Here is a 23,674-nt window from a genome sequence, read left to right on the forward strand (position 1 = left end):
ACTCCCAATACTAGTGATTTTAAAAGATACTGATGCAGCTTACGAATAGTAAACTAACACTTGGCTTCTTTGAAAAATCTGCTTTTTAAAAATTTACACCTAAAACACTGCATTAAAAGAAAGGCATTTATCCATTCCTTGTCTTTTTTTCATCCATGGAATCAAGTTTTAAAATGAGCATTTTGATGGACTCTTCAGTTACAAATCCACTCTTCTTTCTGACTTTAACACTGCTATTTAGTGATATATTTTTACTACTCTTTCAAAACAGGATTTTTACCTGGCTCCTTTTTTTTCCCTTTAGATGTAAGTGTATCAGCTCTGGAAGATACCTGCCTACTTCAATTAAGTAGCACTAAGGAGAATATATCAATAGTTCAAAAAGTGAAAAACCACCAGACTCAACCTGGGGGCAGGGTCGGGCGGTAACCAGTGTAGGTGAAGCACCCACAAATTTTCAAGCAGTGGTGTTTGTCCCTAGCTCAGCCTCATCTAAGACATGACTTTCCAAAGGCAGGAGACAACAAAAAGCACAACTCCCTTCCCTGTGCAGCTGCTGCGTGTCTGTCACTGCAAGTCTCTGCAGAAAAGGCTGCAAGAGAGCAAGGACCTGTTTTGGGTTTTCTGTCACAGAAATAAGGTCCTGTTATTATTATCCAGTTTCAGAGCATAATGCAGGGAAAATGGTGTGGCAGCTTGCATTCCTCCTTGCAGGGCTGTAGGAGAATGCCATTTGCTGTCCCCCTGCATTTCCCAGCAAAGCTGCAGGATCAGCAGCAGCCCCAGAACTGGGAAGCACTCACAGCGCTCTGCACGCGCTGCTGCGTTCTGAAGGTCTCCAGCTGCACATTTCATTTAAACTACACATTAACTGACATTTGCTTAAATCAATTGTTTGAGTACCAATTCTGCAGCTGCACAAAGGGCAAGCAGAGGGGATTTAAATACTCATTTGTCACCAACATCAATAGGCATGACAGAGTAAAAAGCAAATTAAGTAAAACAAAGTTAATTTTTACCTTGTAACTATATAGATCGGTATTTTTTTGGTGGAAAACATGGGAAAAAAGTTAATTTTTCATTTTTACATTTCCCTAATAAAACTCTTGAGCATTAAATATTAGCACTTTGCATTTCAATATAAAAGATTTAGAATTTCTGTGCTTACTGTGGAGCACAAAGATGCCATGAGAACCATGAATGGGAAGAGGGAGAAGCAATTTCCCAACTCAAACACAGGGTGCTACACAACCGGGTACTTCTTCTCAGAGGTACTTCCTTAAAAATTAATGCTAATTTCACTAGCCATAAGTTACCCATTTCCCCTGTTCTCACACTGATATTGGACCACCTAAATCAGTGGTTTTAAAATATACATCTAATAATAGCAAAACAATCAAAAATTAAAGATTTGAGCTAGTAACCCTAATTTTCAAGTTGGGAAGCATTGCAAGTAAAAACATAACCTTGTTGCCATCACTTAATAAAAATGTAAGAAATATCACTGCAGACCCATTTCTGTGTCACATTCTTCCATTTCGTGATCATGTTTAGAACTACCATTTAGGAAGCCATTGGATGAAGTCTCAGCAACCCCATTGGAGTAGTGATCTGTTTCCATGTCTACATCATTGCTGAAAAGAGAGTAGTAAATACAAGTTTTACTCATATTTAAGTACTTAGGTTATCTTTACAACTTCATCACACTACTTCCTCATCTTAACTACTGAAAAGCTGCTCTTAAATATTACCAAGGTAGGTCACAGTTTCTTCGACAGCAACTGGTGATATCAGAGCACCATGGAAAGTTTCAAGGTTGCCTTAACAATAGTTTTCAGTAAAATACTGTTTTCAGATGCTGAAAATTTAAACATGTCCCCCATTATTCAGGAGTAAGGAATATAGCACTAAATACAGACCAAACAGTTCTTACCTTTTTTATATAATTGTATATACCCAGAGTTGAAGAAAATGCATTGAGAAAATGTACTACTCCCACTTTCCAATATAGTTAGCATTTATACATAAAAAATATAGTTAAATCAATATACATCCTACTTGGAAAATACCATATTTAGATAACTAATTATTTTGAAAAAATGCTTTCTCCTCTTATTTACTCTGTGGAACGACAGAGGGAAAACAAAAAAAGAAAACCCCAAAGCAAATGCTGAGTAAAGCAGAACACTGAAGAGACACTCAGTGGCAAATGCAGAGCATTCAGCTCCTCACAACCCTCTGCTCACAGAACTGCTTTTAGAAAATGCCAGCGTGGCTTCAGGGACTGAGCTTTGCTGACAGTTGCATCCTGGCCTGTTCTATTCCATCATGGAGAATAGCAACCTAAAACCTCTGTCAAGACCAAATAGATTCAATGTGGAAGTTTAATATCTTGCTTCTAAGCAACCAAAGATACTCAGCTTCCTTTGAGGAAGGAAACCAAAAGGCCTCTCTGACTGGGCAAGAACACAGCCAAGGAACTGTCTTCCTCCCTGAAAAATCTCCAAGTTGCCTGGACACTGCCAGACATTTTGACAGAGGCAACTGCTGATGCAAACAGAAATTGTAGAAAGTTAAAAAGTAAATTGTTACTCTTACTTTTTTATCCCGATTATCACTATTCAACTAAAATACCTTTGGTCATCACCACCACATCATCACATCCTGTGTGGTAGTTTTGGGAATCTGTTTGGCACAATGCAGCTGAGTGCTGTTGCATTTCACATCAAATTGGGTTCTGCTGCATCCATGCAACCCAGAGCTTAACCATACTGGTTATGAAGAACCCTACTAACTCTGGTTAAGAGATCTATTTTCACTCTCTGAACTGAATGCATTTGCACTCGTGACAGTGCCTGGAGTAGGCAAACAATCCTGGAGTATACAGGGAAAGGGAATCCACACTTCATTTGAATCTCAACTGTGTTTACTTTCCAGATACTGCTACAAATGGAGAGTATCTGGAAAACTTTTCATTACCTGTGTGCAACACACTTAAATCAGTGTGGTGTCAGTGGCTTCAATTAAATTGAATTTTTAAAAGTGCCAAAGAGCTAATTACCCTTCACTATGGAACTTCAAAACTGACCATAGCTATAAGCAAGGTAATTTATTTTTGTCCACTTCATTTCTTTACCCCAACAGGAGAAAAAGGTCTGTTGAGCTTGAACTGTCAAAACAACCAGAGTTACCACAAGCTGTTGGCTCCTTACACTTTGTTTCAACTGTCCTTAGGGAGGAAAAAAACCATCACATCAAAACCCACTGAAAACTCTTCCCTGCCATGCAAACACGTGGAGAACAGAAGCCTTAAAGCAACTTAGAAGCATGTAAAGTTTATTTACCTGGGATAGCTGTTAACCTGCTGTGATCTGGATACATTTATGTTGTTGAGCTCTGGTACATTCAAGCTGGTGGTCGTGTGTTTACTGTGACAGTAAGACTGATGCACTTTATTTGATATTACTCCATTACTGCAACTACTTTCAAACCCTGCAAGGAAATTTTAACAGTTGTAGTCTTAAAGTGGTACTTGCAGATAAGTTTGTAGAAAAAAAAGAAGTAAGTGTAGCATTTACTGACCAGGAACAAGTATGCTAAATTTGCCACACAAACTCAAGTACTTCACCTCCACGTTTCAGGTATTTGAACCCTTAAGGCTTCTAGAGTGCAGAAGTTAAGCATTATTTAACAAGTATGAACACAGACACAAGAAGGTTTTTCCAGTTGTACTAATATTCTGGTAAAACAAAAAATTGCACTAATGTAGAAGATTTTTAGAAAATCTTTTCTAGGCCACTGTAATCATTATGAATGGAAGCAAACATTATTAATTCCTGATCACATAATTCTTTTGATAAATGTGCAGTAGAATTCAGTGCTGAATTGCTAAGTTGCTATACTTACATACAATCTCCTTCACCATGTAATTATTTTAATTGTTAATATTGTGCTTTGCTAAAAAAATTACACCATGCTGTGAAATTATGATGCCTAGCTAAAATCTCTTCTGACCCTTCTAAAATATAACAGGAAAACTACAATTTGAAGCAAACATGTAATTGCCAGTTCTATCAAACCAAGAACTCCCAAGTATGTTCTAAAATAGGAACAGGTCACAGGAAGGGCTTATTATAAAGAAAGCAGCTGCTGCCATTTACAAAATCCCAAACATCAATTCTAGTAATACATTCATCAACCTGCCTCGATTCTCAAAATCACAATAATTACAGGTACTTTCTACACTACATCCTAATAACCACCTGAAGAACAACCAGAAAATCTGAGTGGTTCTTCACTGACACCCCAGAGAGGGGAAAAAAAAAAGTGCCCCCAATCAGCTCCAGTTTGGATTTGGAAATTAAGCATAAGTGAAAGCTGATGGTCTCTGCTACCTTAAGAGTCTTAGTCTTCAAGGATGCCATGTTCAGGTATCATTTTAACATTCTCTGCTTCCATTCAGCAGGGGTGCTTTGGAAGGCATGGGGATCTCCCCATAAGCTTGGGACAGCTCTGAACATTAGTGGCCTCCCACTGAAGATTTCCCACTACTTAAATGCTCTAAGAAATGTTTCAACTGTGCAGACTGAAATGTGGCTGCCAGCAGCATGTTTTTTACCCAACCCTACCACCCGGCTTCTGGTGTTTCCTGCTCAACCACAGCTATTCTGACTTCTCCATCAACACCACAGGAATTGGATCATATATACCACTTACTGGATTTAAACCATCTTGCCCAAACCATAAATTATCATCAAAAAGACAAGAGAAATATATGTCAGAACTTTCCACCTCCCAAAGGGAAGTATTTTTTAGAAATTGGTGGCAACCTACTTTGCAAGAAGTAAACCCAAGAGCACAGGCAAAAATTATGTGATGAAACTTTCATTTTTCCCAGTGACTGGAAATCCCATATTTTAATCACTAATATTTTACTGTTACACACAGCATTCAGCATAAAATCTTAAGTTAAAAACAGTAAATTCTATGTGGCATGGTACCTTCAAATCTGTGTGGTGTATCCTCCACACGAACTTACCAGTGAAGTGTGTGCTGCTCCCTTTGCCTGTTGCCAAATTGTGAATATTCATTCCATGGCTGGGACTCATGCTAGGACTACTGAATGACCTTGGGCTAACAGGGTAACTGTCTTGAGATTTTGGACTGTGGCCTCCCAAGCACCGCACTTCACTGTCTGTACCATTCACCATCTCTATGAACTGACGCACCCTAAACAAAAGGCAAAAAGTTAAGCTAATAAAACCATTTACACATTTCAAATAACCAACGATAGCAATGATTTTATTTTAGTGTTAAATATAGAACAAGTCTGACTCAACAAAATGCTGAATGTCAGTAACCCAATCGTCAATAAGCTCTGGAGCATTCCGCCAAAAATACACAATTACAAATTTGTGAGGGAGCTGAACAGGAATATTATCCTTTGTCACTAAGTCCTCAAAGTCTAGAGATTTAAACTATATTTTCTTGGTCTAACTGTTTTCTTTTATTGGCAGGGGCAAGGTTATTTCTTGAGAAAGATATGTCATCATGTTGTCATGTCTGTCATTTTCTCAAAGTAAATGAGAACAGAGTTTGACTGTCTGGAACATTAAGCATTAAAGGGTAACACCTCACATTAAACACCTGCTCTAGAAAATAGTTTGAAAAGCAAATTCCCATACAAACCTTCCTTTAGAGGCTGTTGCTCTTTGTGAATTCCATTTTAGATAAGGAGGTTTTACTATGGACTTTAAGGAAGCTCAGAACTCCTGCTTTATGCTTAAGGCTTCAGTAGCCTCAATAGAACAGGCAAAATTTAGACAGACTGAGGAAAAGATAAGATAAAATTGATGCTATTGAGTGAAGTCTTTCATCAAAATGTTAGCATTTTGTGAATTCTGTGATAAGTCTGGAGTACTATCATGTGAATTGTGTTCAGCACTTGAGCATGACAGACTTCAAACACATTCCCAGTTATTTAACTGCACATAAAATTAAAGTGCTTTGTTCTTAGAGGAGATAACGCATTTTTCCCACATTCAAACACTGCAATGTGATACAAAATTCTGGAGAACAGCGCAGCTGGCAAGTGAAAATGCCAGAATGAAGGTGACTATTGTGTACCTGGGAAGCCAAGAGAACTCTTTGGGATTATGGAATTCCACAGTTTTAGCCAGAGTTTTCCAGTAAAGTGGCATGGAATGAAACAGCTCAATTAAGCTGGTCTTTAAAGTCAGTCACTCCTTTGGAGGAACAGACTGACTTATGCTATCAGGATTCTTAACCTTCTTGGATGTGCTACTGTATCAGTTTCCATTTTAAGTTTTACTTAACACCCAAATGGGATTAAATTCATTAAAAAGAACTACAGAACTTAGTTCTAGAGAAAAGTCTACAGGGAGATGTGAATTATGCTGCAAACCAGGACCTCGATGACAAAACCTAGTTAAACATGTAGCAAATAAGAAGAGCATAAAAAAGTGAAATACACACATTTTCTAAAAAGCGCTGCTTAACTTTGTACAAATTTCTGTGAAAGCTTTAAATGAGTAACTGTCTTGTCTCAGAAGGTACTGTGCCATCTATAAACACACATCTGTATAATTTGAAGACTCACTTTAATGCAAATAAGAGATTAGGATTTCTTTCTAGTAAACTTGGATACAACTGTTGTGTTGTTTCAATGGCTTCTCCCATTCTTCCTGCTAAAACCAATTTCTGAATTCCTGTTCACCAAAAAACAAATAAGAGATTAGGATTTTTTTCTAGTAAACTTGGATACAGCTGTTATGTTGTTTCAATGGGTTCTCCATTCATCCTGCCAAAACCAATTTCTGAACTTCTGTTCAGCAAAACCAACATCAGTTAAATGGACAGCTTACGGATTAATACACGTACATAAATGATTAAAAGACACTGCAACCATCAATCAACAAGATTTTTTTCCTTTTAGAAAAAAATAGTGTAAAGAAAGATCATGTTTGCTTAAAATGTTCAACAGGAAAATTTAAGAACTGCACTCCACCTACATGTATCTAAATGAGAACTCGGTATTTTTATTTATTGCCAGCATCCAACTGCTTTGTAGTCAGACTCTGCATTTAGAGCTAGAATAAGACTGCAGACACTCTTCTGCGATTTAGTTCTCATTTTCACAACTTTATAAATAAGCACATTTCAAATTACTGTCACTCAAGAACATCCAAATTACATCGCACTCCTACAGGTTCAATTTTGACTAAGAAAAACAAAAATTCAGTCTCTTTCACCTACAACACATACTTCTAATCAAACTACAGTTGAGCAAAATCTTTCACAAAGGTTCCTGCTTTAGTTGATGCTTCTATGGCTGTAACTTGGCTCAAGCTGCAAACAGCCTCCCAGCTCTCTTCACCAACAGAGAAACTGATCCAAATGAAAAAACCCCAACATGTGTTGTTTTACAACCAAAGCAGTTTCCCCATGTGGTATGTCATACAGTAACACAAATGCTGATGGTCATAGAGCAGGGATTTAAATGGAAGGGGAAGGCACTGTTCCATCAGGCTGCAAACAGCACTGGCATGGCAAGTTAGAACTGAACTGTGGTTAGTTGTCCTTGTCCTCTTCCCCTCACAGCTGTAAGCAGTTTCATTTAACTTATAAAACCTTCTCTAAACTCAATCCCTTTTCACATTCAGATAAAAATATAAATGCCTGTCACGACTAAGTTTTATATTCCTGTTTGTGACTAACCATTAGCTCTCACAAACACTCAGAGACATTACACACAATTGTTTCAGACATATCACAACTTTCCATTCGAGAGAAAAGACAACAGATAATTTACCACATTCTGCTACAACAAACAAGTTACAAAGTATTACTGTGCAGATTTTTCATACCCAGCTGCTCATACACGTGTAACATTAGATGACAGCAAAGAACTGTGCTATGGAGCAGTGCTGCAAGCCAATTTTACAATGCTGCTTAGGAAAAAGCTTTATGCAGTATCTGTTTAAGGGAGGAAAAAAGGGATGCAACGTGCTTTCCAGCCTTACTTTGTCTGTTCTTAATGGAAGCTAATTCTTCTAGCACAGTCTGGTCTGTGGATCTGGCGAATGCCTCTGCTGTTGCACAGTATCCATGGTGAACTAAGTAAGATGATACCATTCTAAAAATAAACAAAAACAAAACTCAGAAATACTCATTAAATACAGGTAAGAAACCAAGAACTCCTGAATGTCAAAACTCTTTGATAATATAAGCTGAATTGAAAAATTCAGCTTGAAATGCAGAGACTTCTGTACAAGTCAGACAAAAGTAATTCAATTAAGAGTCAGTATATTCTTCAAAACACTGTACAGAAAAATAATTTTTAAAAATAATAAAAACATAACTTTATTATGATGAATTTTAGTAACAATTATTCATGACCCAAAGGCAGGGTCAGTTCAAATATTAACTGCTAATTAAGCTGTTTTGGTTTTTTTTTCTCATTACTCCCACTGAAGTGAAATTGCTGCACATTAAGTTTTTGTTTTCACAGAGAAAATAAAGAATGCAAAGTCAGAACCACCATTTTTCCAAGAAATACTAATGAGACATAACTTAACCTGGCATGCTGAAGGCTGAGAAAGCAAAGGGAAATTTCCAGAGCCCAGAGTATTAAAACTGCCCATTACAACCACAACAACTTTCCTACAAACTCCCCAGTCCATATTAGGTAAGACAAATTAGAACAGAAGTCCTAAACTCATCATTATAAAGTCCAAATTATTAATGACACAGACAACTCCGCCACAAAATCTGTTCATACTCCTTTTTACACTATTATCAAACCTGGTAACAAACTTACTTGTACGAATTTTTAATAGCATCTATCACTTTTTGCACAAGACAATAGATAAAATATTTTGAAGAACTCTGAAATCATGCAACTAATGACTTTTAAAAAACCTAATAATAATACAAGTCTTACTTCTGAATCATTGTTTGCCACTCTCCTTCCCGATCTCCTATTGGAAATCTGTCAATCTGTGCTTGAATTTTGGTTCTCCACTCTCGCATATAGTCTTCAATATCAAATACAAATGGGTGTTGTCCAAAATTAGCATCCACAACCTCTCCTGGTGTTTGAAGCCCTACTGTAGGGTACAAGTTTGGCTGCAAGAAATATTTTAGTTAGTTTTTGACACTTGCCCTAAAATCCCCACTGTTGTGGGTTTGTTTTGGGTTTTTTTTTTCACCTCTAGTAATAACCTTACTGCTTCTAGTAGGGTACTCCAGCAGTAAAAGCAGCTTCTGCCAATACAGCAATACAATGACTGACTAATTTATTCCCAGTACTCAATTTCTTTGTGTTTGGAAGAAGAAAATCTTACTGACATTCTAGCCAGAAAATACACTTTTTAAACTGTGCTACATGTTACAACTTTTGGGTTAAATTTCACAAAATATTATGTAACAATTTTTGATTATTTTAAAGACCAGTCCTTTTCCTTTAAAAAGAGAAAAGAAATTAAACTTACAAAGCGGGCCATTTTCCTTTTAGGGTGAAATACTTAAAAGATCACTGAATTTTAGTGGTAAGAACTGACAGGATAGAAAACTCAATAGCCTCAAAGTCCAACTGTAGTGCCTAACAAAAACTGTAACAATGCATTGACGATTTTGTGAATTCCTGGACTTGTATCTAGGAAAATACTTGAACAGCATTTATTGTTGTCTCAGTTTTATTTTCTGATGAAATTAGGTCTCCATGCAAATTTAAAATATGGCAAATATGAGAAAGGTAAAATCTGCCTTGGGATAAAGGTACTTTTCTTAAATATAATGAGCATCCCAGCAATGGCAAGGCAATCAATTGTTCACTGTGAATGGGGTTTTGTTACTGGGGTCTTGTGGGGGGGTGGGGGTGGGGGAGGTAGTTTAATTTTTTTTTGAAGTTTATGTAATAAATATACCTACATCATAATTACACTGCAGACAATGGTGGTGTGGTATGGTATAATAGGATGTTGATCTACAGAACTATTATGCTAAATAAATTAAAGCTATCATTAAGAAGTTATCAACACACAGGTCAGTAGGAACTCTGGAGCCCAGAGAATCCAGTGAAATGAAAAATACTCTGGTTTCTCAAGCCACACCCAAGCCAATCTTACCTCTATTTCCACAAATACACCATTTGCTTTTTTAAATAAACATGCTCATACTGTTACCTAGTCAAAAATAATCAACAAACCACAAGTCTCAAATCTTTTAATGAGATGGAAACCATTGATTCTAAAAAGAGGTTCAGCCTCATACTTCAGATTATAGTGTCAGTTTTCCTGAGCTGGCACCATGTGCTAGCAACCTGAAGATCCAGAACAGTGGCAGTGGTTTCCTACACAAAACACTCAGCCCTGTGGTAGGACTAAGAGGCTCCTTGGGTTACTGACTTCATTTTTCCTTAATATCTGTCCTTGCCTCTTAAGGCCACACAAAGGGAGTAGCTGGCCAGGTGGACGTGCATCACACACTGCTCCTTAAACAGATTAAATCAGAAATGAAGCTGATGAGAAGAAAACCAAAGAAATTGCAGTATCATGCCTTTATCAGCAGTATAGGGAACAGATGCCACTTTTAAGGAAAGCACAATTTAATTGACTCAAAAGCCACAAGACTTCAGATATGTGCAGCTTTAAAAAAATTGATACATTTGTTTCTATGAAGCAAAACTTGTGAAAATCAGGCATCAAGAATGAGTTAAAGTGACAATATCTCAAGCAGCCATCCACCATGTTGGTGTTTAATACAGCTCTGATTTTGTATGTAAGGCTTGAATATGCCAAAGCATGTAATAATTATTTGCATGTATTATTATTCTGCTAAACAAAAAACACCTGAAAAGGAAAAACCTCTTGTAAGGATCAGCGTAAAACCAAAACACCTTCTCCTTCAATTAAAAAATCACCACTGAAATCATGATGAGAAGTATTTAATATTAAACTGGCTACAAAGATTATCATTGTGATTCCAACAAGCACAGGGTGAATGCTAGTCTGATCTGAAACATCTGTTTAAAGACACAAAGGAAAACTGTTTGAAAATGCACTTATCTTACCGGTAAATCTGTGAAAGCGATGCCTGTAATAAAGAGAAAATTAAGATTAATTTCCACGTGTCTGGATTCAAACCTCATTTTCTTAAAGTATCATTATCTGTTCAGAAATCTCACTCAAACCATCTCAGAAATAAGCAAAGTATGGTGAAACCCATGATGTTATGCACAATTCATGTTTTTAAAATAATAAATGGCAGTATTTGTCAAAAAGTAATCATCAAAAATACTTAAATTGCCCTTAATTTTTTCAAAATAGATAATAAGACTTAGCAAATCATACAGATAGGCAGATTAGAAAGTCTGAAAGTTCTAGCTACATACTAAATTTAGAGAAGAAAGGTAAGGATATCTAAGAATACTTTTTCACTTGCATGTCATGATGCTGCAACATCAAGATTTAATGGTGTCTTTTCTTGTTTGCTATTACTTTTCTTCATACTCACATTCTTTACACAAGCAGCATATATCTATAATACTCCAAACTAGCCTGCAAGTGTTTCACTCTAATCCATGCCCTCATGCTTTGGTTTTCAAACAGAACAGCTTAATATCTTCTTACATAATTACAAACATCCATCTACCCTTAAAACCAAGGGAGTGATTTTGCTGTCTCAGGATTAGAGAAAAATATGACCTCTATACACTTCAGGAACTTCAGGCTATTTCAGGGGGTGGGAAGCTTTCAGTTAAAAAAAACCACATAAGTAATCTCCTTCTGACAGCCAAATAATAACAGTATTTCAGAATTTCCTTTATTGTTGCAAGTATTTTTTTTAATGCTGAATTATTCAAATCCACTTATCCCTTCAAACTTCAATTTATTCTGTACCACCACCTTTTCAAATTTAAGATGAAAAAAAAGCTTTTAACCTTTTGTCCTAAATTCCATCCCTGTTTTCAATCTCTACTGTTCACCAGGATTTCAAACCTCAAGAGCATCTGGATTCCTTACACACATCTTTTGAGACAGAAGGATGGCATACTGAGTGAATCTGTTTCCTTTGTTTCCTCCCATCATATCTCAAAGCTATCATTTTATTTATTCCCTGCTCTTACTTTATCTTTTTCTAAGCTATACCATTTTTTCTATTTGGCAATTTTGACATCCAGCTTGCTCTTTTCCAAAATGGAGGCTGTAGGCATGACAAATAAATGATGACTAAGTGATATGTAGGAGCTGGGGTCTTGGGGGTGGGGTGGGGGTTGGCTGGGGCTTCTTCTCAACCCAGGATTTCACACTTGCAGGAGAACAGCTTTGCTCTTTCTGCAGCATCAAATCCCAGGCTGAGCCGGAGACTTCCTAAATTCTAGGCCAAATATGTGGGCCCAGAGAAGAAACATAAATGTCCTCCAAGTCACGAATGTACAGGAATTCTGGACAACTAGCAACTGCAACAACTCAGTGAGACAGACAAAATTTCTGATTTCTTTTTCCACTCAACACAGAATCAATTTTCTCATGTCAGAAGCTAAAGCTAGCAAAGTCCATGACAGCAGAACAACTGTCAGGTTTCCTTGTGAAATCCATAAAGTGTTTGTCAGACTCAGTCTCTGACAGATGACATGTTATTAGCCTCCTCTCACCTATGCCGTTCTGGTCTCCTCTAAAAATGGATTTTAATCTTTTGCACTGTTGTTTCATAGTTGCCCTAATCCAGTCTGCTTTACCACTGAAAAGAAGGGTTCTGCTTTTGCCTTCCTAGCTCACTCACGCTTTCAGGTGACCATAAGGGTAGTGAGAACATTCATGTCTCTTTAATTGATCACATGATCCAACTTCTCTGCAGGCACATTGTGAATGTTTCAAAAAGGGAAAAAGGTAAGACTGCTTTTCTCAGCTTTACCCCAGTTAAAGATTAGGGCAAACACAAGCCCCATATCTTCCAGTTGGACCTATCCTGCAACAGGATGCCAAAAGAAACAACTATACAGTGCATGCTTCAAGTGTCCCACTGCCCTAGGTCTCAAGGTATATAGACTCATTCAATGTAGAAGGAACATTAAATCATGAAAGAATATAATCACAAAATTGATTACATGGAACTGACCTCAGGAGGAGATTCCTAAGCCCTGATGTGAGTAGAAGCAGGAAAACTCCCAAGTCAGATGTGTTTGCTCAAAGCCTGAGCAAACAAACTGTCAGTCTCGTTCAGGGAGGCTAGAAAAGAATTTAAACCACATCCTTCCCCCTTTTTCCAAACCTACTTTGTGTTTGCCAGTGTAAGAAAATAGAACAGCAACTTCAAGACCACCTATCTCAATAATCTCTTACTTCATTTCATGCTACCCTTTCCTTTCCTTATCGCATTTCTACCCATCACAGAAACCTTATTCTTTGAGGTTTTTCCCTTCAAAGCTCCTGTTCCCCTCAGCACAATTCCAAGATCTCTTCCCAAGCCCCCACTCCTTTCTTAATGCAAGAAGTAATTCTTTTTTTCTTTCTTTACACTCTATATCTTGGCTCATTAATTTACATTAAGTAACTGAAATAGGTATTCCATAAAAATTTTTAACTCCACCCACTCCTGACATCTTCAAATTCAAAAATTATCTTGCAGTGTTGCCTAATACTACAATTTACTGTATGAGTTTAATGGACTTAATTTTAGCTCAACTTTTATAATTTATGGCTTTAGCCCAACTATGAATGACTCCAGACTGGGAATCCAAAATACACTGCTCTCCAACATATGCTCAAAACAACATGCATCCAATGTAAGGTTTTAGTGAAGGCTGGGTGTTCCCCCTACAGCAGCAAGGAATTTTAGCTAAATCCATTTTCCTTATCTTCAGTTCTCTTATTATCTATTACTTTATGACTATCAAGCACTATTTGTGGATTGAGTAATAGAGTTCATTAATGCAAATCCTGTGGAAAGAGATGCTATAAGACCAATCCTCCCAAATTCACAAGGAATGTTAGTGCTAATGGCACAGAAGAAATTCTTTTTCCCAGTTCTTTAATTACTTCATAGACTATCAAACTATCAAAAGAACTATTCAAACCCTTGGTTCCTGATGTGAAGAGGGCTTCCTATTCACACCAGACATAAAGATATAGTGCAGTCACAAAAGGCAGCGTTTCTGCATACCCAGGCTGTGTCCATTCTTGGTGTAGAAGCAGGTGTTGTTGATAAGGTTGACACAACAACCAATGACATCGCCCGTAGTGAACGTTGGGCCGTAAGGTTGTCCCGTTCCAGAGGAACAGAAGGAATGGCCATCATCTCCATGGTAACCATACGAGTGTTTATCCCAACCTAGAGAACAAAAGCATTTGCAATTTATTCATTTTCTTCATTATTAAATAAATTGAAGACTGTGCTAAGTTGGTATATTCTAGCCAGGCTAACACAATTAATTACTATGCTCAGCCTTCTGCTTTCTAATATTTCTTATCTAGGAAAGCCACTGTGTAATCTTTAAAATGACAACTTCTTTTATCAAAATGGATGAATAAGTAATTGCATTTGTAGTATATAACAGGTAATGCAAATTCAGATAACACATTTTTCTCTTTACTCCAACATACAGTATTACCAACCTCAAAAATATAATCAGGTACAATGCTGAAATTCAAAAAGCTATATACAGATCTGACATGTCCCAGTAAAGCAGTGAAGATTCTCCTGTTCTCCCTTTCATTTTGCAAAACTATTGCTACCATATGTCATAATCAGATTCTTCCTGGCTACAAACCAAACAGGCATCTCTGGGGAAACATATTTCTAGTCCTGATTATTCTCAATGACTATTCAGCAGCAAGCAGCCTCTGCATAATAACAGAATCTCCAGACTAAAGTGTAACTAGCTATGCTGCCCCTGAAAATAAAAATAAATTTTAAATAAAAGGAAAAAATTAGCAACACAGGTGAAAATCACAGCCAAGAGCTAGTCATTATGCATGCAAATATGGTGCTGATTTTGCAGGTGAAGAAGCGGTAGAATCTTTAAGGAGCTTCACACTGTTTCACTACGCAATGAAATTCACAATAAGCAATCTTGGTCTGTGCTCTTCTATAAATACCTATCTACACTCTCTGCAAGTCAATACTGAACCTCTTCTGTCAAGCTGCTGCCTAGCAGGTTAATTTGGAAGTATTTTACACACTTAGACCCTTAATCTTTATCATCAGTAGCTTCAGCTGGTACCATATTAAGCACCTCTCAGTAAATTAAGACGACCCCAAATTATTGCAGTTGCATTCATTAGTAGTATCTTTGATAATTATAGCATCCTAAATCAAACCTAATGCCACCCACTAATAATTCATGAGCCTTAGGTGGGCTCACAGTGTAATGGGGACTTGCAGTCATCATATGGATCTCTACCAAAGCATTTGGTAAGAAAGTTAAAACTCAAAAGTAATGAAATGCAGATACTCGAAGGTCAATTAAACATGGTTTTATATTTTGGTATTTTCAAGTCGGTTGGTTTTGGGTGGATATTTTTTTACATGTTTAAAGATCTGTTAAAAACCCAGTTTTTTATGTATACACATACAAATTCAGAGATACTACAGACAATTGTTAACTAGACAGTGTCCGTGACCATGCAGGTTAATGGAACAGTCAAAACTTAAAACTAGGCTACACACTCTTACTATGAAGGCTGGAAAGGTAAAGGTACAGAAAGTGACAAAAGTAGAGTTCCCTCCATGTTTGACAGAGAGTTTTTATCACAGTAGATCATTTTTATTGCTAGAAATCCAACATACAGAGCATGGAAATCTATAGCTTCATTTTTTATCAGGACACATAATGAAAATTTTATACTATATTTGTTTGCTAAAAAATATCTTCATAATGTTAAAAATAACAGTAAGAGCTGACAGAAGTAGTATAGGAGTAAATGTACAGTAAAAGTTAAACTTTTCAGCTGCAAGTGTTACATAACTCCAGTAATAGATACAACACAGAGGTGTCATGCTACACTCTCTTGCTTACCAAAGCTGAAGCATATTTTAAAAACCAATGTAAGTAACTGAAACATACCTGGTAGTCTGTTCATGTTCACACCCTGTGCCGAAAGCCCAATTCCCATGTAACTAAAAATGAAAGAACAAAAGAAATGCATCTGTCTCTTACAAAAATACATATGTATGTGGAACATTGCCAAGAAACACTATGATGACTAATCATGTACCAATTAAGCTACTGAGAGGTCATTTAATAGTGGCAGAAGAACAGGGGATTCCCAGCATATATGGTTTAATATTGACAGATCCTGTCTCCACAGGAGGTAAGGACAACTTCTTTTCTTTCTGGCATCCTGGGCTAAAATAATGTTCCATTTATGCTAACATTTTATTAGCTAAAATGTTTAAGGCATGAACAAAGGAAGCCAAAGGTCTGATCTTATTTTGAAAGTAGGGGTACAGCCATACACATACCAATTTCATCATCTTCAACATACCTAATGATGTTTTGCAGACAAACTGGAAGGAGTAATTTTATAAAATACATGCAACACTGCTTTACTTCAGCAGCAAAATGCAACCTTGCACAGCACTTATGAAAAGATCACACTGAAACATTAAAGGCCTGGATTGTACAGCAGAATGTTAAATTTCTCAAGTTAACCCACAACAGCACTCAGCTGCTTGTAATCTGATGGCAGACTAAAGAGGAGAAAATATTTGTACTACACTAACCAGTTATCTGAAACAAAGTCCAAAAGCCAGCTTTACAAAAAGGTGGTTTTCATAAAGTCAGTGTCCAGGACAGTTTATAGCAAATATTACAAAGCTGAAATGAAGAATTTCCTCATCCCTAAATAGCACTATTAGAAGTTATCAAAATCAATTGTGTTTGTTTCTTAAGAAAAACTAATGCCATTACCAAGACAACAGGAATACAAAAAGAGAAACAGCAAAAAGAAAATCTAGGCTTTCACCACTGTCCCTTGCCCAAAATAAAGCAACCCCCCTCCAACAACTAAAGCAAGCATTCAAAAATCACCTAAACCTACATTTACTTTTATCAAATCATTCAAAGTAGTTTGACACTAGTTCACATCAGTTACCAAGAATTCGCTATGAAATAATAAACTGTATGAAAACAAAATATTCATCTGTGGCAATCTGGAAAGTTTAAGTCAACAAACATCACCTTTGTATTCCCATCTCATAAAAAGAATTTTTAAGCAACTATTCCACTTGGAAGTGCAAGTCAATCTGCTATTTAAAATGCTTTTGCCACAGAATGGAACTGAGCAGAACATCTCAGAAGTGATATGCTTAATTGTGTATGGGAATTTCTGCTCTTTCTATGACCACTTCTAACAGTTACCTTACCCAAGTCTATGTTTGATACCTAAAAAGCCCTCCTCTGATAATTTCTCATGTATAATAATACTGTCTTCCTCTTCTTCAAACATACCAGCATGAAATGGAACCTCAGAACCATATATAGCAGATATTACATTTAAAAATACTGAAGAGCTGAAGCAAAGGGCAACAAACAAAAGGATTAGTCTTTGCTGCACTGCTGAATACATTACTGAGGCACCACTGCAGCAGCAGATTCAACAAAACAATTATTATAAATGAAAGCAACAAGTGGAAAGCCCTTGATTTTGTCTTTAATAATAAAGGCAGAGTTGTTATTAGCATAGTCTGAGGTCTGACACGTGAAGGATACTCATGTGAAGAGTGAAAATCTCTTATTCATCAAAGAAAGGATGTTTACTTTTAAAAACAATTTTAGATAACTTTAACTCCACTGACTGCAAAAAGCCTTTGAATGCGAGTCAGATTAAGAACGCAATCAAGGTTCTGTTTCAGTATTTTTATAATAACAAGACTACAGTTACACAAAAATTCAAAATATTAGATGATTAGATCTTCTGATCATGGTCTAGGCAACATTTTGGTAACACCACTCTTTTCTTCCTCAGATATCCTAACTTCCAACCTTCCTCAGCAACAGCTTTTAACACAGTTAAACTGTATTTAAATACAGCTGGGAACAAGGAATCTTTACCCACTGGTAGTGACTGGAAAGCACTAGGCACTGACACCATCTCAGAAAGAAGATGAATGTTAACAGTATATATTTTTCCCTGGGATGTACTTACAACTACTCAAAATGTTAACAACATTTTGTGAAGGAGACTTGCTATTAATAGAAAATGAAGTTAGATGAAAACATTGCAACTAACAAATTTACTACAGACATCTTTCACAAGGCAAAAGGAATGTCTACAACTTATGGTCTGAAGTGAGAGAAATTAAAGGCTCATCAATTAAGTTAATTATTATTTATTAGAGTTGATAGACAGCTAATTTCATGTTCAACTAGGTTAGTATACTATAAATTATGGGGGAAAATGGTACCATGACAGACAGGCTTTAAATGCTCTAAAACTTATTAAAAGGAATTGTATCTATCCCAAACCACTACATGTAACTTTCTAACCTTTTCCCCACACCCGCAACCTTCAGACGGGAATCGACTTCTTTGTTTTTTTAAGACACTTAACACTTGTTTAGGTCAAGAGTCAGGTTTTGCAAAGACTTGCTTCAGTGGGAGGAAGTACACAAACTGTTCTCCCATTTGCTGCTTAAAGCTCACATTTCATGCATGTCAGGATCAGAAGAGTGGCAGAACTATGTATTTAAGTTTTCCTCCCTTAGCCTATGACAAAAATGATGGGCAGCACGACAAGCAGCCCAGGTGCAATGCAGGCCCAGAATGTTCTATGTCTGCTCATGATGCTGTCCTGTCACATTAAGAGGTTTGGTCTAGGAGATCCAAGTGGACCTGTCCTTCCTGTCTGCAGCTCTGCTGGCCATAAGAGCTGTCCTGGGCAAGTGGAGGTGTCAGCACCATGAAGCAGCACGCTCAGTCCATCCTGCAGCACCTTCCAAAAATGGACACAGCTTTGTGGCTTCAGAGACCAGAGAGCGTGAACAGTGCTGTGGTTCTGATGCTGCCTCCCTCAGTACCCAAGGCCTGTCCCTCCACCTCAGCTCCCTACCCAGACGTGTCCCTGGCTGTTGCACTGGGAGGATCATTTACCCAGGCAAATGGCACAAAGTGGCCTGTTTTATTAAGCAGCCCCTCTCTTGAGCAATTTCAGTCCCACTGGCTGCTACTCATCATCTCATTAACATGCTCAACTCTTACAGGATCTCATAAAATAACAAACAACCATACATGGAAGACATGAAATCAACCCATGAGAATCTGAAATTAGAGAATATAGCTGGAAAGCAATGTAAAGTACAGCCAAATTGATATTAAGGACCAAGAAAGCAAGTGTATTTTACAAAGACTTGGGGTTTTTTTTCACTTCAAATTGTATTTATTCTTGTTCCAGTCCAGATCAATTAAGATATAAGTTACCATTTTAGTGTCTCAGCACATTTTCTAGTTTACATTTCAGAAGTGATATACAAACTTTAGGAACACCAGAAAACGACAGAATTTAAAATTCGCTGAAGATTCTTTTTTTTTTTTTACCACAAAGCAAAAGAGAAAATGTCAAAAAAAAGAGGCATTATGATACCTACTTGTTTCCTATAACACATACTGAAAAGCCTAGGCTTCTCTGCAGAGGAATGTTTAAGAAGCAGAAAGCTCACAATAACTATTTTCTCCTCAAGTATCTTTCTAGTCAAAGAACTAAATTTACATTTTTGCTGGAGCCTTAAGTTTCTACTTGGATGCCTGAATAGACTAATTGTGAGAAATGAAAACAGCCAGAGCCAAACAGAAGGAACAAACAGCAGTAAGAGATGGTACAGAACTGCAGATGCTAAAAGATCAAGAAATTAACAAAACTCAGAAAGAAACTCTGATTTTTATTTATAACTGTTTTTCTGATTTTTTTCTGATTTTTATTTATAACTGTTCCATTCGATCTTGTAGCTACTATGTTGAAGGTATATGGAAGACCTTTCAACATGAAAGCTGATAAAAATCAGAACTCGGATTAATTATATCCTATCCTGCTCACTCCATAAAGAGGAATCTCAAAAACTATACCAAACCACAGACAACTCAGAAAGGCTGAAGATAAATTCAAGTACTAAATAATCACTTCCCTAGTAAAAAAAAAATTCCATGCTGTATTTATAAAGCAAACTAACATAATTTAGCAGATACTTACATAATAGTATGTGACAGACTTCCTACTACAGAAATGTCACCTGCTATCTCTGCAAAGAGTCAAATTTCTTCTGACTTCCATTGTGCCTACATATGCTGCTGAAGACATTATAACCTGGGGAACTTCTGCATGCTGCTTCGAAAACCAACTCTTTTGTTGTTGCAAAAAGTAACTAACCAACGTGGTGCCTTATTCTCTACATGTTATCCATTTAAAGAAAGCAACTTCAACCATACAGCATTAAAACTTAAGTTACCATATTATCTGTAGGGAACCTAAGACAAAGCACGAACAGATGTTTACAGCCATAAATAAGGCAACTGAAAACACCCTAATGTTTTGAATGCATTGATTACTAAGAAAAGTAGAAGTAACACTGAAAAAAAATATAAGCTATATACCAAGTATAGTTTGCTTTATCATTATGTTAGTACCTTGGAAAGAGGACAAGAAGAAAAAAAAGGCATCATCTTTAGGACTTTAAAGACTCAGTGAACTTCTACAGGGTCCTCACAACTGACTTGCAAGGACATAAAAAGTTTGAATAATGTTCTCCTATAGTTTTCTACACTGCTTTCGCCGACACTATGAGGCCAGAAATAAGCCACATTAAAAAGGTACCTATATTTATCTTTAATATAGTTACTCTGCTTTAAAATTTTGCAGAAATGTGCAAATTCAAGATCCTTATTGTCTGCACAATCACAATAAGAAATGAGATGTTAATCTATTTAAATGTTTCAAAATATGCCATAGACAGTTTGAGTCTTTAATTTCAAATTGAAAACAAGTTAAATTTTACAGAGCATTTCCAAGGAAACAGTATTTTGAACATGATAAACTCAGGTTTCAGATCCATGCAGTTCTGCATAGAGAGGCAAAACCAAAAATACATCAGGCAGTCATTTTGCATAGTGCTCGAAACTGTTACTCCTGTAACATTTTGCTTGTGATTGCTCTAATGTTCGTAGAAGGATTCTCATTTACTGACATCCCTCCCACTTTGAAGTTTCATCATTTCATCCTGGGACACTTGTCCCCAAGGACTAGAGCCTTTTTGGGGACCATACTGTCAGAAAAGAATAATTACAAAGAAAATAATATCATGTAAATGTGGACTACAGTAAAGTTAGCATCTATACACTGTATTTATGTGAATGAACTTCAGAAGAAAGAAGTAAAAGATTTTTAAAGAAGACCAAGAAATCAAACATTCTCTTAACACTCTTTGTAAATTACAATTTTCAATTTCTAGCATACACCATCAAAGAAAGAAAACTTTTGTCATAGCTCCAATATTTCTGACCAGGTAAACACAAACCTTAAACAATCTTATTAAACATTTAGTTAATGTTCATTTCTGCCAATATCTGGTCTCATACACTCAGGTGAAAAATTAATTACTGCTATAGTTTAAGAAAAGGTACACTTGCTGATTCATGACCTGATCTCTTCTTGCAGCTGCTACAATTCAAATGAAGACACCAATGAAAGAAGGATACTTCAGACCTTATCAGATTCTACCCTGTACACAAGTACTCTGCAAGGCCTACTTATATGGAGAGACTGAGTGAAGTTTTGCATGTTGTTTTACCAAATACCTGTTCTTTTAACAAATACCAGCTGAAGACATATTAAAACTATAAAAACAGGTCTTAGGACTGCATAAAATTTTCAGAATACATTAATAATGTACAAAACAAATACAAACCAATCAGCAACTGACAATGTTATATATTTTGTTTATTGGTTAATGCTTCTGTTGAACAAGAAAATGGGTATACTGGATGCTAAAGGAAAAGCCAACTTACTGCAACACAAACAACTTGTAATAAAAAAGTATAGTTTGTGTTTGAAGAGCTACACATACATCCTCTAGGAGACAACAAAGCATTTATGACTCAAACACTCTAAAACAGCTCAGGCTCTGCCGCAGGCATAGGTGTCATGAACACTCAAACTTAATTCCCATGGTATTTTTGTTTTGGATAGTTTTTCCTTTTTTACTTCACCACCTACTTCATCACATACACAACACACACTACACAAGATACTGCCAAAACAACAGATGACTGATTGTATACCCAGTGTTAAAAACCAGCCATAGTGTAACAAGTGTTTAAAGCCTTATTAACACTGCTTTACCAAAAACATACTGATTACTTGCATGAATTGCTGTACTAAAATTTTATTTTAGAGCACTATATTTAGCAGAACTTACACATGGTGCTATAAAGGCTGGCCATGAAGATCTGCATCAGCACCGCTACACCACAGACTAAACAACACTGCTCACACAAGTGCAAGCTGAGTGCTATTTGTTAAAAGGATACAGCCTTTCTAAACTTAGTTTTCATCAATTCTTCCGGATGGCTTACCACTCCCAATCCTTGTTTTCATTCTTCTTGGAAAAAAAAAAAAAAATCAGCAGTTCTCGAGGCCAGGTTGGATGGAGTGTTGAGCAACCTGGTCTAGTGAAAGGTGTGCCTGCCCTTGGCAGTGGGGTTGGAACGGGATGATCTTTAAAGTCCCTTCCAACCCAAAGCATTCTGTGACTCTATGATTTTTGCATTTTAAGCATCTTCCTCAGCTGTTCTAAAAGCACTGAAGACTGTCTAGAAGTACATGCTATTACTATCATTTTTTGCCCATTCTTATTAATTGCATTTACAAATCAATGAGTAAGAATGGACTGAAATTCAGGACATGGAAGATAAAATTATTGTTCCCAGAAGTTCATTTTCTCTGGGAAAGAAACATGTCTCTCCTAGTGAAAGATTTAAAAAGCCAAAAGGCTGTATTTAAACTAAAATTAATGGGTATAAGCTACACCATGACCGAAAGTCACATTCCCAGGCCCTTTGTTTCACATTTTGCTTTCTGCTCCTAGTTTCATCCTCTTTTGCTGTCATAGCTACTCATGAAATGATACAAGCAGCCATACTGGGGGAAAAAACTGAATGAAAACAAACTCACTCTGGAGGTCAGCTTTTGGCAAATTAGTTATCCAATCAGATTTACCATGAAGCTGATACAAACAGTCACAAACTGGGAAAAGGGACACCAACTCAATGAGTGTTCAGGGACTGCTTCTTCTCTTGGCCAAAATTTTTTATTTATTTTTAAGTTAACTGGGCATTTCAACAGAGAGGCAGACATAACTTACTGTTAGTTAATAGTCCCCTTCCTGCCATGCTTTCTAATCATCACCTTGGTACTGTTCCCCATACACCCATTACCCTTCTACTGTTACTCACATAACCATCCACAATGTTCCACATGAGCCAAACAAAGCAAAGCCAAAGAGAGTATAAAAGGACAGAATACATATACACAGAAGCCCTTAGGCTACAAAAGACAACATGAAACTAAGAAAGAAAACTGAAAAAATAAAGAACAACAGGAAATATTTACAAAGCAATATGACAGTTGGTTAGAACTTTCAGCAAGAATTTAAAAATATCTAG

The 23,674-nt window shown here is 36.7% G+C and overlaps 1 protein-coding gene across 3 annotated transcripts in view; it reads right to left on the reverse strand.

The window, feature by feature from the left end:
• RANBP9 (RAN binding protein 9) overlaps positions 1–23,674 on the reverse strand; it is a 40,492-nt gene that overhangs the window by 4,808 nt on the left and 12,010 nt on the right. For 2 of the 3 annotated variants that reach the window (XM_058818411.1, XM_058818555.1), the window contains exons 3-11: positions 16,088–16,140; positions 14,185–14,352; positions 11,093–11,115; positions 8,963–9,147; positions 8,043–8,155; positions 6,620–6,728; positions 5,039–5,229; positions 3,345–3,492; positions 1,513–1,634 (exon numbers count right to left, since the gene is read on the reverse strand). In XM_058818411.1, the coding sequence (XP_058674394.1) occupies positions 1,513–1,634; positions 3,345–3,492; positions 5,039–5,229; positions 6,620–6,728; positions 8,043–8,155; positions 8,963–9,147; positions 11,093–11,115; positions 14,185–14,352; positions 16,088–16,140 (1,112 nt within the window). The remainder of the gene's footprint in view (positions 1–1,512; positions 1,635–3,344; positions 3,493–5,038; positions 5,230–6,619; positions 6,729–8,042; positions 8,156–8,962; positions 9,148–11,092; positions 11,116–14,184; positions 14,353–16,087; positions 16,141–23,674) is intronic. The other variant, XM_058818492.1, reaches the window with a different exon arrangement.

This window comes from Ammospiza caudacuta, chromosome 1 (genome assembly GCF_027887145.1).
Source record: "Ammospiza caudacuta isolate bAmmCau1 chromosome 1, bAmmCau1.pri, whole genome shotgun sequence".
Lineage (NCBI taxonomy): Eukaryota > Metazoa > Chordata > Aves > Passeriformes > Passerellidae > Ammospiza > Ammospiza caudacuta.